Here is a 19,610-nt window from a genome sequence, read left to right on the forward strand (position 1 = left end):
TTAACCGGAGGGGGTATGGAGCATACTCCACCACGCTGCTCCACTGCGGGCTGGATGTGTTTGACGGCTAATAGCCGGGACCAAAGACTTAACGTGTCCTCCGAAGCCTGGAATCATCATAATTTGTTCAGACAATCAGAGTGATTCACGCCTGCAATGTCCTTACCATACAAAGGACAGTCACTCAAAGTGATTTCGACAATGTCCCTATTGGGAATCAAACCCGGACCTGATTTTGTTCGTATTTTGACAAAAACGACATGACTTATTTGGGTTTACATATTAGCACCAATCGACAAAACGACATAATTATACCACGTTGCGTATGTTAGCCCTTCTGTAGTCTAGCCCAATTGGGTTATATAATATTCTAATCATGCTATGTCGCATGTTCTGTAAAATGATAGTTATACCGATATTATATTAAAGAATTTATTAAATCTTTGATACATTCGTTGATCATAAATTAAAAATTACTCTATGAAACTTGAGCGTTTAGGCGATTTTATCGATAATTCAAAATATATTACAAATAAACTATTCTAGACATAAATATTTATCGTTGTAACAGTTTGGAAGAATAAATATCTATAAAATAAATTAACAATAATAAATTCAGTCTATATAGAATTTATGTACGAATACGAACCGTAACATGGCCGAAAAATTATCAAAAATCGTTGAATTTTTCGGCAATTTTACAGAATTATTAAACATTTAGTTAAACCAATAATACTTTTTCATAAATGCATTAATAAGTACTTAGTTATGGCTCATAAATATAATTATATTAGGCGATTTAAAACGAGCCATAAATCTCTTAAATAAGTAAATGCACATTTTTGTATAAGTATCTTGGAAGTTTGGAAACCTCACAATTACAAAACATTTTTTTGATGTTTGGACGGAATTAAAACACGGATGGTAAAAACATTACCCTCGTCCTTTGGCAGTCGGGTAAAAATACACACGGCAAGATGTATCTGAAGACAAAATTAAGTTACCATTAGGTCAATAGAAATAGGGAAGTCAATGGGTCGTGAAAGGTTAATAGCTCTAAAGGCATATTCTGCCAGTTATTATAATAAAATAATTAAAATCTTTTATGTCAAATCATCACGTCAATTAAATTTGAATTTAGAACATCATTATTAAGAATTAAAAACCTACGAATTATTACCCACTTTAAAATTACATTTATTTTTTATTCCTAATACTCGCATTTAATATTTTTGTGATAAAATTTACGAAATATTGCGAGAGGTTTCGATTTTTTGTTGAGAAGTGTAGTTCTAAAGAGGATGCTTCGTAAGACGATATGCAATAAACTTAATATTGTTTTACACGAGAATCTGCTTTGTCCGGCCAAGTAGTTAATGCCATCTGATACAAACCTATTACGTCTTGTCAAAAAAATAACACGAGAATCTGCGATCATCTATTTTAAAAGTTGAGCCATTTTAAAGTTAGAATCATTTTAAAGGTTGAACCATTTTAGAGGTTGAACCATTTTAGAGGTTGTACCATTTTAGAGGTTGAACCATTTTAGAGGTGGAACCATTTTAGAGGTTGAACCATTTTAAAGGTTGAGCCACTTCATAAGCCCCATTGACTTCCAAGCTTACCAAACACATCTCCCAACAATTTCCTACTAGCAACACTGTTAGAGAGGGTCGGGTCGACACACGCAGCCCGATTCCACCAACACATAGTCTTGTCCCGTTAGCGTCACTGGCCCTAGGGGTAGCACTAGGAACAAGTACGGGACGTAGGTCTGTGTGCAGGACCCCCGGACTAACGAGCATTCACTCGATCTGCGGAGAGAAAGAATTATAACGCTTAAAATTTATTAAAATCTCAAAATAAATATACATTTTTTTTTGACGTGACTTATTGTAGATTTGCCGCAAGACAAACGGTGTGTGATGAAGGCTCTCAAATGGACGTCGTGTTTTATAAAGAAGTGAAGGAATTGGCCTTTGATAGACAAGAATGGAGAATGCTACACCCCCCCATACTCATACTTTAGTCTTCAATCGTATGGCGTCAGACGTCACACATGCGCGTGTACGATAACGTCAATGTGTAGTGTCTGTGTAAAACGACAGCCTCCGTGGTCTAGTGGTTAGAGCGTTAGGCTCACTATCTGGAGGTCCGGGTTCGATTCCCGATGGGGACATTGTCGAAATCACTTTGTGAGACTGTCCTTTGTTTGGTAAGGACTTTTCAGGCTTGAATCACCTGATTGTCCGGAAAAGTAAGATGATTCCGTGCTTCGGAGGGCACGTTAAGACGTTGGTCCCGGCTATTAGCCGTAAAAACACCTCCACCAACCCGCATTGGAGCAGCGTGGTGGAGTATGCTCCATACCCCCTCCGGTTGATTGAGGGGAGGTCTGTGCCCAGCAGTGGGACGTACATAGGCTGTTTATGTCATCTCATCATCATCAGCCGTATGACGCCCACTGCTGGGCATAGGCCTCCCCCAAGGATCTCCACGACGATCGGTCCTGCGCTGCCCGCATCCAGCGGCTTCCCGCGACCTTCACCAGATCGTCGGTCCACCTTGTAGCGGGCCTACCCACTGAGCGTCGTCCGACACGTGGTCGCCACTCCAGAACCTTTCCGCCCCATCGGCCATCGGTTCTCCTCGCTATGTGTCCTGCCCACTGCCACTTCAGCTTTGCAATTCTCCGAGCTATGTCGGTGACTTTAGTTCTCCTGCGGATCTCCTCATTTCTGATTCGATCCAGCAGGGAAATACCGAGCATAGCTCTCTCCATTGCCCGCTGAGCGACACCGAGCCTCCTCACGAGACCCATAGTAAGCGGCCACGTCTCACTGCCGTAGGTCATCACTGGCACCACGCACTGGTCAAAGACTTTCGTCTTGAGACACTGAGGTATTCTGGACGAGAAGATATTCCGCAGCTTCCCGAACGCTGCCCATCCGAGTTGGATCCGACGAGAGATCTCTTTCTCGAAGTTGGACTTACCTAACTGGATTATTTGTCCTAGGTAAATGTACTGGTCTACAACTTCGAGTGTAACGTTCCCAACCTGAACTGGAGTGGGTGCGACATGGTCGTTGGACATAATTTTTGTCTTTGCCATGTTCATGCTAAGACCCACTCGTTGGGATGCGTTACTGAGATGCTCGAGCATGGTGTTCAGGTCTTCCAGGGTCTCAGCCATTAGGACTATATCATCGGCAAATCGAAGGTGCGTCAGGTACTCGCCGTTGATGTTGATGCCAAATCCTTTCCAGTCCAGAAGCTTAAAAATATCCTCCAATGCAGCAGTGAACAGTTTCGGAGAGATGACATCTCCCTGTCTCACTCCTCGCTGCAGTTGGATCGGATTAGAGCTCTGGTTCTGTACTCGAACTGACATAGTGGCATTTTGGTAGAGGTCCCTTAGCACTTCGATGTACCTATGGTCCACTTGGCACCTCTGAAGAGACTGCAACACAGCCCAGGTCTCGATCGAATCAAAGGCTTTCTCATAGTCCACAAACGCCAAGCAAAGTGGCAAATTATACTCTTCGGTCTTCTGTATAACCTGCCGCAGCGTATGGATGTGGTCTATGGTGCTAAAGCCTTTTCGGAAACCGGCTTGTTCGGGAGGCTGGAAGTCGTCAAACCTGCAAGCGAGACGATTCGTAATGACCCTCGAAAACAACTTGTAGACATGGCTCAGAAGCGAGATAGGTCTGTAGTTCTTCAGTAGGGCTTTATCCCCTTTCTTGAAGAACAAGATCACCTCGCTTCCGCTCCATGCCCTCGGCGTTTTGCCCTGAAATATGACGGAATTGAAGAGCCTCTGGAGGACTTTAAGTATTGGCGTTCCGCCCGCTCTCAGAAGTTCTGCTGTGATTCCGTCATCTCCTGCCGCTTTGTTGTTTTTGAGTTGTTTGAGGGCCATCCTAATCTCGTACAGGCTGACGTCCGGGATATCTTCAGTGTAGTGTCGGGTAAGCTTGGCTCGAGGGTCTCGAGCCATGCTTTCGCCTGATGTTTTCGTGGAATATAGCTGTCTATAGAAACTCTCAATCTCTCTCAGGATTTCGGGAGTCGACGAAATGATTCTGCCGTCCTCAGTTTTCAGTCTCGCTAGTTGACTTTGCCCAATAGACAGATCTTTTGCGAACACCTTGGAGCCCTTGTTCCGCTCAATAGCCTCTTTAATACGTTTAGTATTAAATTGGCGAAGGTCGCTCGTCAAAGACTTCGAGATCTGTCTATTAAGTTGTCTATAACGTACGACATCCGCTGAGTCCTGCAGCCTCATTTCGTGTCTCTTATCCATGAGTTCGAGTGTGTGTGCGGAGAGTTTCTGCGTTTTGGTACGGCGGGTTCTAAAGTGTTTAGAACCTACCGTACGGACAGCATCCACCATCAGGTCGTTTATATCGTCCACGTCTGCGCAGTTCTCAAGGTACTCGAAGCGGTTTTGAAGCTCGAGCTGAAAGCGCTCGGGGTTTTGGATCTGGGCTGGCGCCGGTCGGAGCGTGGATTTTATCAGTCGCGATCTTTCTAGCTTGATATTGATATTCAATGTGCCTCTTACCATGCGGTGATCGCTTCCCGTCTTAACGGCATTGATCACAGAGACATCATTGAATATGTGCTTTTTCGTCGACATGATAAAATCGATCTCATTTTTATACCTGCCATTGGGACTTATCCAGGTCCATTTGCGGGTCGCGGGCTTCCTGAAGAAGGAGTTCATCATATAGAGGTTCTCCTTCTCCATAAAGTCCGCAAGCATCCCGCCTCTGGTGTTCCGGACCCCAAATCCAAATTGCCCCACTCTCAGCTCGTTACCGCAACGTTTCCCCAACTGTGCATTAAAGTCCCCCATCACAATCGTGTAGTGGCTTTTATGGCTATGCATGGCTTTAGAAATCTCCTCATACATAGTCTCCACTTCGTCATCATGGTGTCCCGAGGTCGGAGCGTATACCTGGATGACAGTCAGCGAATATCGCGATGATATTCTGAGTACCAGGTACGCTACCCTGCTCGAAACACTACCGATGGTCAACACGTTGTTGACTAGGGACTTGTGGACGATAAACCCGACACCACCCATGGACAGTTGTTCGCCCTCCCGGAAGTACAGCAAGTTACCGGAGCCCAGAGTTATCGTGTCCTCGCCCTTTCTTCGGACTTCAGACAACCCGATGACATCCCAGTGTAACCTGCTGATAGATTCTTCCAACTCGGTAAGCTTCTCGTCGGTCCTCAGTGTGCACGTGTTGTATGTTGCCAGGTACAGTCGTCGTTGGTGGTAGCCGAATCCAGCCCGGAGATTCTTCGCACCCCCTGCCCCGCCGTTACCGTAGCCGCTACCGTAGCCACGGACAACGGGGCTGCCGGGGACTGGGGGCCGTTTTTTATGTGTTGAGGTCATATTGGGGGGGGTTTGGACCATAAGCCCACCGCGCTGGTCCAGTGCGTGTTGGTGGGTCGCCAGAGCCTCTTTCGTTGAATAGCAGGATGTACCGCGTGCAGGCGAGGTTGGCTTGGGCTCCGAAAGGTGTCGTTTGGAGCCCCTTACATCCCTCTGTTTATGTATGTATGTGTAAAACGAGGTGTTTTGTATCAAGTGTCCGCGGTGTGACAAGGTAATGATGGAGATACTCACTCGCAAACCTCGAAGACGACCTGCTGCAGTAAGTCCGGGAACTTCTGCACAATGGTGACTGGCTGGCCCGAGGTCAATGACACTCCGTACATCGGCGCTGTGGTGTTGTACCGCGTGCGACACAGCCGGGACCCGCCGCAGGAGTTGCTGCTCATTGGAGATAGCCCCGGCAGGTTGGTCGCTCGACCTGTAATGTCAAGTTGCGTTGTAAGTATCTAATCTAATCTAGCCTACAAGATCCCACTGCTGGGCAAAGCCCTCCCCTTCCTCTTTCCATTTTTCGCGGTCCTGTGCGTACTCCGGCCAGTCCCTCCAACAAGCGTCCAAGTCGTCACGCCATCTCATCTCTCTCTCTCTCTCTTTGTTGTAAGTATACTATTTTTTATTTTATTTATTGTTACAAAACATTGTTACGAACATTATTAATATGACGTCGTTAAACCCCAAGAGTGTTTGTCCATTTTTTTTTTTGACGTGACTTTTTGTGGATTTGCCGCAGATGGCATTAATTACTTGGCCGGACAAATGGGGAGCGCTGAAGGCTCTCACCCGGTACAACGTTTAAGCTAGGGGGTGGATAGCGATAACCGCTGATTGAGGGAAATCGTCGACCACGCCTATGGGGTCGGTATCAGGGTCCTGAAGTGTTTGGTGTCGCGAGCTGATTGGCCGCCTTTATGGCTAGAGTAATCAGGTCGTAATATATATTACGTCCTTCGGACGCCGATACTTTTCAGTACCGTCAATAAGCGGGATGTATTCGGAAGCGGGCTTGAACCGGCGACAGCGGTTCTCATACAAAATGCGCGTTAGGGCCTTTCCATCTCGAAGGACGTAATATACGATCCCGACGACCCGATTACTCTAGCCATAGCGGCAGCCAATCAGCTCGCGACACCAAACACTTCAGGACCCCGATACCAACCCCGCCGGCGTGGTCGACGACTAACCTCAATCAGCGCTTATCACTATATCTGCGACAAATCTACAATAAGTTACGTCAAAAAAAAGCCTTTCCATCCTCTTTCTTCTGTTCCGTGGTATGAACGTACCAGTCCTGTTAGCAGGCTTGACCACAGCTCCTTCGGTACGCGCCTCGTGGGCGTCCAACAATGCTCGCCGCAGCAATGCGGGGTCCACTGTACGCGACGTGCGCCCCTGGCGCGACGACTGCCCCCACGGCCCGGACTTCAGTGCCCGGTTTATTAAATGCCTGCAAAGAAACATTATGGATAATGAGTAAGCGAAGTAACCCACAACCGTTGGGGAAGACGGGAATGGACGGAAATTCTTGAGTGGAGACCACGTCTTGGAAATCGGAGTGTAGGACGCTCTGGGGCTATATGGAGTGACGACATCCGTAAGGTAGGCAGCGGCTGAAGGAGGAAATCCGAGGACCGAGCTCATAGCATGCCATAGGAGAGACCTATGTCCAGCAGTGGACGAGCTCAGGCTGTTAATGATGATGATGAAGCTAAGTAAATGGCAACCCAAATATATTGTACAGTCATGAGCAATATAATGTACCCACTTTATGACTCTGTCGCACTAACATATTTGACATTTAGTGAGACTTACAGTTCAATTTGTCAAAAAAGTTAATGTGACATGGTACCAAAGTGTATACATATTAATGCTCGTGACCGTACAATATTATACAAATTGCATATTTATTTACTGTTATCCTATACGTACTCTCTCTGCGTCGTCTGCTTACCCCGGTGGGAAATAAGCGTGAGCTTAATGTGTGTGTATGTATACTTGTACATGGGACACATAGCTGACGAGGATTGGGTACTATACACCTCTGCCTACCCATTTGGGGATACAGGCGTGATACTTTGTCTGTACGTTATAATTTACTGGCTATCAACAAAAAATATATTTCCAAAATCAACACGCACGCCATCTATACCACACCACGCGAAGCTTCACAAAAACAAGGCACCATCAAACATCTCACCAAATAATTACAACACACCACCAACAGATGGCGCTAATCGCCATAACACTACCACATTCCTTTACGCTTAGTTAAACTCGAGTGTAATGATAATAATTCGAAAATGAGGAGGAATTGCTGCAAATTGTCGGGCGCAGGCCGGGTCGGGCTGTGGGAACATTCCCACGCGTGGGCTCTGAGGGAACGCACCGTGTCAGGCGTAACGGTACCTATGAGAAACGCTGCGGGCGTGTATGATTCGCGCCATAAAGGCCATAACGCCATAACATAGGATATGAATCGCTTTTACCTTACATACTTAAGCTTACGACTATATCCCAATTGGGGTAGTCAAACGTACATCCATCGCACGATGAACTAAGCACTCACCGAGCTTTCTGTTAGACCAACGTGATAGGTGGTGAGCCGTATCGTCAACGACGAGCGACAATTGAACCGATACAATTGATTTATTTATCGCGTATCATTGATAAGTTCAAAACCAAAAGTCAAAGGTGTATTATTCAAAGGGTTCGAAGGTCAGTTCCCTGGAAGAGATTGCTACCTTAGCAATAAGGCCACCTGTTGTAATTATTACTATCTAACCGATTATAATTATTAATTTTTAATATTTATTTAATATGTATTTATTTGTTGGGGGAGGCCTATGCCCAGCAGTGGGCGTCATACGGCTGATGATGATGAATGTTTATTTTAAGTCCAATAAAGAGTTTTATATTGTATTGTATTGTTGTTAGACAGGAAGTTGCTTCTGTAAAAAGCCGGACCTATCAAATCTTGAGGTTACGTAAGCGGACCCATTGAAAAACGGAGGATGATTGAAAATGTCAAAACCCCATAAACGGCTTTTAACAAGTATATCACGTTAAGTGCGACTTTTATTTACTTGCAAACATATATTTCTCCAACTTAGTAGAATTAACCAGTCATTTCCAATTGCGGTATCGCAATGAAACGACAGTTAATAAGTGGGCCAATCACGACTTTAACCGCCATATCTTTCAGGTATTACTGGAATACTTCTATTGGCTTAATATTTACAATTTAGTTACATATATACATACATAAACTCACGCCCGTAATCCCTAATGGGGTGGGCAGAGCCACAAGTAATCAAAGACGACTTGCAGCCACTGTTGATACAATTTAGTTGCATGCATTTTATATATTTTTTAGATTTAAATATAAACTTTGGTACCATGTCACATTAACTTTTTTGACAAATTGAACTGTAAGTCTCACTAAATGTCAAAGTGTTAGTGCGACAGAGTCCTAAACTGGGTACATTATATTGCTCATGACTGTACTTGACACCTCTGCTTACCCCTTCGGGGATACAGGCGTGATGCTCTGTTAGAACGTGGTAGCAAGGTATCAAATTTGCGTCGCATGTTTTGTCTTTCTATGTATTTTCTAAAGGATAATCTTATAGGTACCCATTGAAAATAACCTTTGGATTAGACATTTGATATTTTATGTAAGATGTAACAAATCAATATTGGCGGAAATGTTATAGAGCATTGTTTATATAAGTTTAATATGCTATAGAAAATGTACAATAATTCAGAACTTTTGCCAAGATATAGCCATAAAAAGGTCACATTGCAGCTATTCATCTCAAAAAGCACTATTTGCTATTTGACATTTGCGCATATAAACGTACGTGCTCAATGTCAAATAGCAACATTGCTTTTTATGTGAATTGCTTCAATGTGGCATTTTAAACCCGTAAGGTCAATTTTTATTGTACGTTTATTAATTTAAATTTTCCAAATCCTTTACATCATCATCTTTTACATCTATTTCTTTCTTAATGATATTGCAGGGTAATATCAGCGACTCTTCCATTCTCAAAGACGTCGTTGTGTTTTGGCCTTCCTCTTTGACTTCTAGTAATTTCTTTAAATCGTCTTCTGTATTCAGCGATTCATAATCAGAAGGAAGTAGAGCAGAGGCCAGTCCCTTTCTTGGATTATTACTGAAAACCATCTCACTTGGAGTGCGACAAAGCGTTTGGTTAAAGGTAGTGTTCCAAGCGTGCTGAATGAATTTAAGTCCCTCTTGCCATTTAGCATTCTTCGTCACCGCAAGCCATTCGTTCAACATTCTCAGGATATCTTCGTTCGATTTCCCTTCAAATTCGTGTTCACAGCTATTCGTCTCGCCTGCAACTATTTTAATGTTCGGACATATCTTCGAGATGTGTCTGCTAATCGGATTAGCGACTGGCATACCGTTCTTCGACTGTAAAATATTCGGCGCGCCGAATATTAAGAATATCTCCAGTAGAGCGTCAACCGTAACTTTTATATTCGTTTCTTTCAACGGCTTCAAATGAATGAATCTAGACGGGAAATCTCTATACACTAACATGTATCGAAATTCTTCGTTAGGATCGTCGGCAACGTCTAGAATGTCAACTTGTCCTCTTGAAAAGAGTTCTGGATATGTTTTCGCTGGTACATCATTCGACATTTCGTCATTTCCAAATGGGTCTTCGTCTTCGTGTTCCATTGTCATTACTACTTCTGTTATTTTTTGCGTTGAAGGTTCGTTTGATTCTCTTTTGACGCTCTTATCAGGGGTCACACTATTCAACATAGAAGTAAAGTATTGGCGTTTGTGGGGCTTGTTGATGCAACCTTTGCAGAGTGACAGGTACAGGCGAATACTTTCACTGGTAACGTTTCTGTACTTTTTCTTTAGCGCTACCGCCATGCGAGTCCTACCGGCGTGGTTCAGTTGCAGATGGCAGTCGCGGATAATGTCGTATGTTTCTTCCATCGGTACGTACATTTGCCGTTCCGCCGTCGGGTTATTCGGTTTGAGAGCCATGAAAATTCTTTCTCCTTCTGGCGTGGGTATTACTTCAAATCTTTTTATACGTCTGAAGTCGGCCGGAGTCTTGTGTTTCTTAATTTTAGCCTCTTTAATTTCCATAATAAGGCGGTTGTAGCGGTCGTACGGCACTAAAAACGTGTTCATGGCTTTACAGTGGAGCATTCCGTGCAATTTTTGGAGGAATTCTTCGCGGTCTACGCCGTCGTCGTCTGCCATTGTGTTACTGCGTTTAATGGTGTTGAATATACAAATAAATATGAGCCATATGTCGCGTATTGTTACAAAATACCGGCTGATAGACGCGAGAATCGAGCACTGGCCGGCAAAGGCGCGTTGCGGGGAGACTGGTGGACGGTGAGCAGCGAGTGTGCCCGAAGTTGGCCGGACAAACCCGAACATCCGCCGCTCTCGCTCTTCCAGTAGAAGCGCGCTTTGTCCAACCCAAAGGTCGAACTCCATAGAAGCCGATATGATTAATTACGACCGCCGCGCGCAGCCCGAGCATTATAATTTAATAGATAGTTCTGGTTACCGCATAATAGTAAGGATATTTACCTCCACTGATTCTGCCAGAGTTAAAATCGATCTTATAGATTGTCAGAGAAGTAATTTTACTGTCCGTTTGGACATAAGACAAAAATAAAAATAAGTAAACAAAGTAGGTAATAATAACAACGTAATTTTGCAAAGTATTACCTAATACCCTAGACGGCGCTACGGCTCGCCACCTATCAATTCGGTCTAACTGAAAGCTCGGTGAGCTGTGGGTACTTAGTTCATCTTGCGATGGATGTACATCTGACTACCCCAATGGGGATAAAGATGAGAAAGTATGTTATTACTTAATACTCCTTTTCTAACTAGAGGTAATGTATTTTGTAGATTGCCGAAATAACCTTATCATCTCAAATAAATTCGATCGTATATGCCAATAGAGGTAGGCAGTATGTAGGCATATCGACGTTTCGGTCCGAAAGCAAAATAACCTGTAAGTACGTACGTACCTTATTCATTATTATTATAAAGCACGAACATCATTATACTTGATATTAATTACTATACTTACGCTAACTTAACCGTAACCATGGAACCGGTTTCCGAAGGAGTATTAAAGCGAAAAGGATCTAACAGTACTAATTTAATCACTGGCCAATGTATTGGTGGCTAAGAATTTTGATACGCGTTCAAATATTTGTAAAAAAATAAACACCTATAGTTTTTTTAAAAAAAAAGCGGTTGTCTGTCTGAGCTTCCAAGTCGAAGAGAAAATAGCCCAATAATTATATGAAAATTTCTCGGGAATGTGGGTTTCCTCACGGTGTTTTCTTTCAACGCAAGATATCATTTAAACCAGAATTCGAAACAAAATTAAACAATCATTGATTTAGGTACGTGCTTTTGAACGTGCAGTCTCGCGATGGATTCAAGCATTCTTCCAACTAAGTAAGCTACCTACCACGGGTTTTTAAAGCACAGATCGTCATCTCGTATTCACAGGGTCCGCTTTCCTAACCTGAAGATTTGACAAGTACGGTTTATGCGCGCATCTGCGTGAGTGACATCTGACCAGTGTTACCAACTCCTAAAAATATACATCCCTAAAGCTGAAGTTAAAACCCCTAAAATTGCTACAATTACTAAAAAATCCCCCTAAAACATAAACTCACGCCCGTAATCCCTAATGGGGTGGGCAGAGCCACACAAAAAAAATTTTATTATTAAGATGAGAATAAATAATAGTACCCGTACTGAAAAAATATATACCCGGGTAAAAAAGAACATATACTCGTATGTATCAGACATATTTAATTAAAAAAAAGAATAATGATTACATTAAATTACAAATAATATTATTTAATATTCTTTATTCATACATTATCGAATATTTGAAATATGCCATTTTCTTCTGGTTCTGAGCTTTTGAAATCATACATGTTGACATTTAAAATATGACAGAAACTCCCTAAAAATACCCCTAAAAATAGAACGCCCCTAAAAAAATCCCATCCCACTTATTTACCCCCTAAATTTGGGGGGAAAACCCCTAAGTTGGTAACCCTGCATCTGACGCCCATACAATTAAAGACTAAAGTAACCTGGGGGAAGAGGGGGTAGAAAGGGGGGGTTTAAACCTAGCTCAGCCGCTGTTGGGGTGCGAAGAGTTGCCGTTCTATACGTAGTATTATTCTTACTAGTAGTGTTGAAAGTATGGATAAAATTGCTAATTACCTAGGATATGGAGATCCATCAGGTCCCGGACAGTCTGTGCCTTGAAGTGCGTCTCCCCAGGCATACTTCAGTCTTGGCCCGCAGTCTGCTATCACGTAGCTTACTGCTAATGTCTGGAACATCAAATCAACATTCACATTATGTAAACAATACTTAGGAGTCTTACTCTACCCACTACAACATACCTAAATCGTAAATGTAAATTGTCATGCGCTGAAAATTTGTGTTAATACATCAAAAATTGATTTTGGGCCGTAAAGAAAAAATACCTATTTCTTCTTCTTTTTAATCTTTATTGAAGAAGATTCTTTAGTCTTTTAGCGACTAGGTCACCGCCGTAGCATCAATTGGGTCGTGTACTAGGCTCAAGATAATTTATGAAATTCTGATTCATAAATAAAGACATTTAAAACTAACGAAAAATATTTATTTACTATTTTATATTTAACTTATTTATGAATTTTAATAAAAACACTATTTATTCGTAGAAAAAACACGTAATAATAAGTCCGACATTTTATCACGTTTCTCTACAACTTCACAGTGTGCTTTTTCATACAAATTCCAAAGTAATTTCGTGTTTTGACGTTTAGTAAAAAGTAACTGATTTGACTTGTTGGAAACTAACCTATCTATCTATCTACTCACTTTCTATCTTAAAAGTTTACCAATTACCTATATAACTTATATGCTAATTTGGATGTAGAATTTATTTTATTTAATTATTTCTTTATAAAGGTACATACAACATACAGTGTAACCCAATGCGCTGTATGACGAGAAAAAAACAATATAAAAATTAATATAACAAAAATAAACAATGAATGAAAAAGAAACAAAACGAAAAATAAGACTATGAACATGAAAAACACAAAAAAATAAAAAAATACAATTACAAAATTAAAAGGTAAACTATCACACAAACAATAAAAATAATAATGGAAAAGAAAAACAGTAAATCATTAATAAATCTTCTCGCAAAAAGCCAAACACTCTCTCCATACACTCCACCATCTATCAGCGAACACATCACAATGTGGTGTCGATTCCAGCATTTGACAATATACCGATTTCCCTAAGACTATGACCTACTTCTAATTCCAGTCTTTCTTCTTCTTCTTCTAGTCTATCTCATACAAACTTTTATGCAATCTAAAAATACCTTGTTTTCATTCTCATATCCAATGCCATCGTACGTAATTACTAACGTATAGTAATCGTAAATAATTGTGTGCTGAAATTCTTTTAAACATGAGAAAGTCCTTGGCTTGTTTCGATTACGAAATGAATGAAGTAGTATGTAACCATCATCATCACCTAAGGCCTCGTTCGTCTACTGAAAATGACTTGAGCTGTCTGCGAGGCATTTTCGTTCGTGACTGTAACACATCTAAAGTTTGCGACGAGGTATATCCAAAATCCGAAATTATCACTTTTTATTTATTAAATACTGTTTCTAGATCATTTCCATCATCATCATCACGCTAGCATTATCCCGTTTTTCACAGGGTCCGCTTACCTAACCTGAACATTTGACAGGTCCGGTTTTTACAGAAGCGACTGCCTGTCTGACCTTCCAACCCGCGAAGGGAAAACCAGCCCAATACAGGTTAGGACACCTACCTCCGAAAATGCATTTCTCGGGAATGTGGGTTTCGTCCCCTTCACCGCTAAGCACGTGATAATCATTTATGACCCAAACATGAATTCAAAAACAAATTCGACAATCATTGGTTTAGGCCTGGATCATTTCTTTTACTCCAAATCATGGAGAAGAATAATCATTTTTTTAATAAACTTCATATGAATGACGTCACCAAAATTTCTAGAATTTTGGATTGGATTCAAATAAAACAAGCGCGTTTCACATGTTAGTCATCATTTAGAAAGTCACTTTATCGACGAAAGGATGTGTTTTACTAAACATTAAATCTTACAAGTCTTTGATGACTTAATAACCGTTGTAACCTCAGACGCGACCGAGCCATCTCATTATACTAATGATAAAATGATAGCACGTAAACGATGCAGGAAGGCATCACACATCAACTAGCTATAATTTACTAGAGACTGATTGTGGTAAGGCTATTTAACTTGAATCACGTATCGATGGTGCAAATCAGGACGATTTCATATCGGACGTTGATACCATAAATATTACAAACGATCAGTTGTCGCGTGCGCGTGAGACGCTATCTGTGTCGCGGCACCATTACACACTTCCACTGCCCACCTCGGGCCATCTTTGAACCCGTCCTTTCCCACTAAATCTCGACATCCACTACGGCTTTGGTTCTAAATTTCATGACATAAACAAAAGGGAACGAGCAATGTACAATACGAGCCACATCGAGCGTGACTAAACACAAATAAAGGCTTTCTGTGGCGATAAAAAGCCACAGTTGATAAGCCACATTGTTAAAACGCCGGATGAAAGTCAATAAAAACTTACTTACTGGTATTAGAGTCACTTAGAGAGGCATATCTGTATTATCTGTAGATGATGCATTTTCTAATGTCTTCTTAGGCATAAGTAAACCATTGCTTTCAACTCAACATTACTCACGAAGTACTAATTGTTTTCAATTACCGTTTAGATTAAGTTCAGAAAACATTTTCATAAATATGGAACATGGAACTTGGTAGAGATTTGCTATGAATGAACGCATATTTAGACGTGTTGATGTTATTGAAATAGTATTGACTGCTGTAGGCTATATAACAGAAGCGGAGACATGAAATATATTAGAAGCAATTGTATTTGACGACGTTCATGTACTTGAGTGAAAGTAGAAAAGTGAACAATGAAATTACGTGATTCAAATTTTGACCTTGTATCACAACGATTAAACATTTAACATCACACAGCTTTTAAAAAGAGTATAAATTCCAATATCTTAACCTAGTAATTAAGAAAAAAAATACTTCAGATTATTTTTGCATCTATGAAGGTGACGATAAGGTGTTTTCAATCGCACATGCTCTTGAAAAGAAAGTGTCAGTGTCATATTTCTGGGTCGTTCATGTATGACTGTCATGTCGTTGCACTGTGTCACAAACCGGTGTCAGACATCATTCGTGTCAGGTGTATCTGATTCAAAAATAAATAGCCCTCTCGATTCTTTGAAATGCGTTTTACTTACCTCGCTAAAACCATAAAATAGGAAACTTCATTAGCTAACGCGTTTTATTGATAATATACACTCAAGTACTCAATTATAGCTGAGCTTTCATGCCATACGTCCGTTTGTATTTATAGTTCAGGTTGTTGCCTATGTTTTATACGGTCTTTATGAAATTTCATCTTGAGCCTTATTCTATCACTTTTTACGCTGTCTGTAAAAACTTGTATAAACATTTATAAAATTTAAAAGTTCCTTTGTATTCCAGTGATCCAGTTATCTTCTCTTATAAGATTATTTCTTATTCCCAAAAAGTGAAAAATCTTTTGTTTAAAACATAGCATGCTTAGAGACCACTTATCAAAAGTTAAGATGCTATTTTAGTTCTATCCTAGAATCCTGCTATTCTTAAATTCCTGTATTCAAAAGCTAGTTTAGCTAATGATGAAAATTCTCAGAAGAGATAAACTTGAAATCAATTTTAGATCCGGTCAGTGGCTGACGCAGACAGGTAATCTTATCTAAGCTACAGTGCACAACACTTAGGATTCCATCCACGCAAGCTTGTTCCACAGGAGCATACTGATAAAACAGTGAGTCTTATTTGTATAGTCAAACGAAAGTATCTAATAGTCCGCCAAATAGGACAAGTGCTATTTTGGTAATAAAACCGTTACGAATTGGCATATCGGCACCGATGTACAATGTAGTAGTTATCCGTAATAGCATCGGTACACTTTCCGTAAATGGTCCGAAATCTGATTGAGTGTACTTCCTACATCATGTTATTGCAAGTCACTGTCGAATATCTAAATAACTCTCGCGTGCTGTTATTTCTGAATATCGGAACATAATTTTCAACAACCGTTACACCATATAAATGCAAAATTGCAGGAACACTGCTTAAAGTTACCTAAATCCCTAAACGATTATTACATTAGTCTTCGAGTCAATAAATCATTACGATATTATAGAACGCAATCCGATCTCTTGGGATGGATTACTTATTGTACAATCGGTCTCAACGGGCTGTAATTGATACAAAAGTGAAATTTGTATGAAGAAAAACCAGCGAAAGTGGTTAGCAGTCCCTGAGGTCTATTGTATGGACCGCACGTTCTTGAATGACATTTTAATACTCGATTTCCGAGTGATCATGCACTACGCGTCCAAACATTTTACAGCGAAAGCTAGGATTGTTTACTTCCCAGGTTTCACTACTTCTTGGCAAGTACGAATTTACGTGACAATGGGAAAAGTTATGGGATAGAAAACATATTGAGAAATATAAATTTTACAATGTAATTTATATAATTATTAACTTTACTAACTTCGTACCTTAACGACAACAAGCGATTCGAAACATAAGAGTCGTTGATTCAAAACATAAGAGTCAACGACTCGCGTTTTGAAGCGTCAGGAAACTTATGATTTTTGTAACGATATATAGAATTCCCTACCGATAGTTCTGACTGTACCATTGAAACATTCATATGATAAACCTCTACCTAATCATTCTGTTCATATTCATATAAACACGCTATATTCACATCCCAAATATCTCCTTATTTTATGTCTTAATTTATCTTTTTGCAACATTCTTTAGATGTATTTTAGTGACTCATATAGCTATCTTCTAATGCTTCTTCACAAACCCGCGTTTTGACTACATAATTTCACGTAGATCAATGCCGTTGACATGGCGATAAGGTTGAAGAAATTTGCAATTTTCTCATACCTGGGAAAACCATATAAGGACATTCTCAAACACACATTTTATTTGAAACGCTACGGCTGTTTGGAATAAGATACAAAACCGGTCCAATAATGCATGTATGACCAAACCGATTCAAGAAATAAGCTTGATACGAACCATTGGCACGAAGAAAAGATTAAGGAATTATGTCATTGACACTGATTTGTCTATAATGAAGATTATACCTATCATAGCCGAAGACAATTCCATTAAGATGACACTGGGGAAAAGCGTGTTAAAACAACATTATTGCCTTCGTAACAGTCAATGACCTACACGCTACCTGTGACCACACAAGACCCATCAGGTCCAGAGACACAGGAATACAAACATGTTCGCTCAGCCTAGAACTAATCCGTGTTTAAACTGTTTCCCCAGCGGTCATAGAACTCGGGACGCAGACAATCGCACTCACTGACCTTATCGCTCGTTATCTTACAGGAAACTTAGAAGCAGTTTAAGAAATCACCGTAAAGCACATCATGGACACGGAGGTTTTACTAGCACTGTGAGATGCTAATGTCAACTTTGGTGTCAGAGGCAAAGACACACTTTGAGTAGCAAGTAAAGAAGTAATGTCAACTTTCCATCTGTTCGCAAGTTCTTGTTTGTCTGTCACTTCATGTCGGTCAGCAACCTTCAACTAATGACACGATAATAGAGAAGCTTGGTGCGTCGCGGTGAAATGGCTAACAGTAAACCAAGATAAAGCATCACCCACTGTTTCATTTCAAGCCTTTTTTACCTATCTCCCTCAACGGTTCGGTTGCTCCAAATGCATAGGCGATGAGTCAGTCAACCATGCAAGCTAAGGTGCTGGTTATCCTATTTTAGAAAATCTATTTACTACTTGAGATAATCGAAGACTTTGTTAGCCTTTATCTGTACGAGCTTTTTAGAGATGATCTTTATATATTTGAAGGGATTACAATAATTCGTGATTTAAGAACTACCATAAAACAAACCGAAGTAAAATAAGTCATTTGTTACGAGGAACACATTATGGAAACATTTATGGACTACACTGTAAAGATGTCATTTCCTTAGATTCCAGCTCAGAGAACATACCTAATTAAGAAAGAAACAGTTATACGAATAAAAATAAAAGTCAACAATAAAACAACTTGGAAGATTAATGAGAGAACTTCTGAGCAGCTTAAAGCGATAAGGAATCCTATTGATCACATGGAAATAAAGAATTATAGAATGTACGATTTGAAGACAAATGAGGAATATCAAAACCAGAAATAGAGTATATATCTATCACGTCAGGGATATAATAACAATGACCACTGTACAATTACGAAAATTACAGCACTTCACGCATTCGGATAAATCTCTGTGTAATCGCAATTTATCTGGCAAATTGCTTAGATCACTCAATTGATTACGGATAACTATCTATTCAAAGTTTTATTTATGTTGTTTACGATCTTCCACTTCCATATAATCTATGAAAAATGTTTAATTATTTTCAAGTTTTGAGTATATCTTTTTCATTTTTTAACATCCAAATGAACAGTCACAGTCTCAAATTATTATTTAATCGGAATCCAATACAAGTTTAAGTAGAAAGCCTTTCTGGCTGTTTTCAGTTATCTGTCCTCGATACTACTAATTTTTAACTTATAAACTAGTTTAAAGGATATTGTTTATTTTTCTACTCACCAGATAAATATAGACTGCTAAACTGCTTGAACACATTTTGCGAATTTATTTTTGTTATTTGCACTAGGTGTGATATAAGAATTAATTAGTGCGGCACACTTTTATATGCGAAATTTTGTCCGAATGTGAGGATGGCACATTCGCGTGCGTGGAAGGGCGTGCGATCGGCGCACTGCCCGTGCAGACAACAAGTGCTGTATTCATTATAACGGGAGTTCGGCCGGGAGTACTGAGCGCCTACTTTGCCGGCCACACGGTCGCTCTCTCCTCACTCATTTTCTATCAGCGCCATCTCGCGGCATACCGTCGAACTAGCTCGTCTCATCTCAAGTTACTCGAGTTTACCGTCTAGTTTATCGGTTTCACCGCAGCTGTCAACAGCAC

The 19,610-nt window shown here is 40.6% G+C and overlaps 2 protein-coding genes across 3 annotated transcripts in view; both read right to left on the reverse strand.

Annotated features, from left to right (window-relative positions):
* Nucleotides 1-19,610, reverse strand: part of LOC126366622 (cardioacceleratory peptide receptor-like) — a 478,107-nt gene that overhangs the window by 289,660 nt on the left and 168,837 nt on the right. The window lies entirely within an intron of this gene.
* LOC126366659 (uncharacterized) lies at nt 419-19,600 on the reverse strand. Of its 2 annotated transcripts, XM_050009863.1 has the most exons (6): nt 19,227-19,600; nt 12,681-12,793; nt 6,700-6,860; nt 5,648-5,834; nt 1,626-1,814; nt 419-983 (listed from the first exon to the last, which is right to left on the reverse strand). In XM_050009863.1, the coding sequence occupies exons 1-5, from the start codon at nt 19,260-19,262 to the stop codon at nt 1,664-1,666; spliced, it is 648 nt and encodes a 215-aa protein (XP_049865820.1). In that variant the 5' UTR covers nt 19,263-19,600; the 3' UTR covers nt 419-983; nt 1,626-1,663. The 2 variants fall into 2 exon arrangements, with proteins under 2 accessions (XP_049865820.1, XP_049865819.1); XM_050009862.1 differs by having other exon boundaries at nt 419-1,814.

Source organism: Pectinophora gossypiella, chromosome 5 (assembly GCF_024362695.1).
Source record: "Pectinophora gossypiella chromosome 5, ilPecGoss1.1, whole genome shotgun sequence".
Taxonomy (NCBI): Eukaryota; Metazoa; Arthropoda; class Insecta; order Lepidoptera; family Gelechiidae; genus Pectinophora; species Pectinophora gossypiella.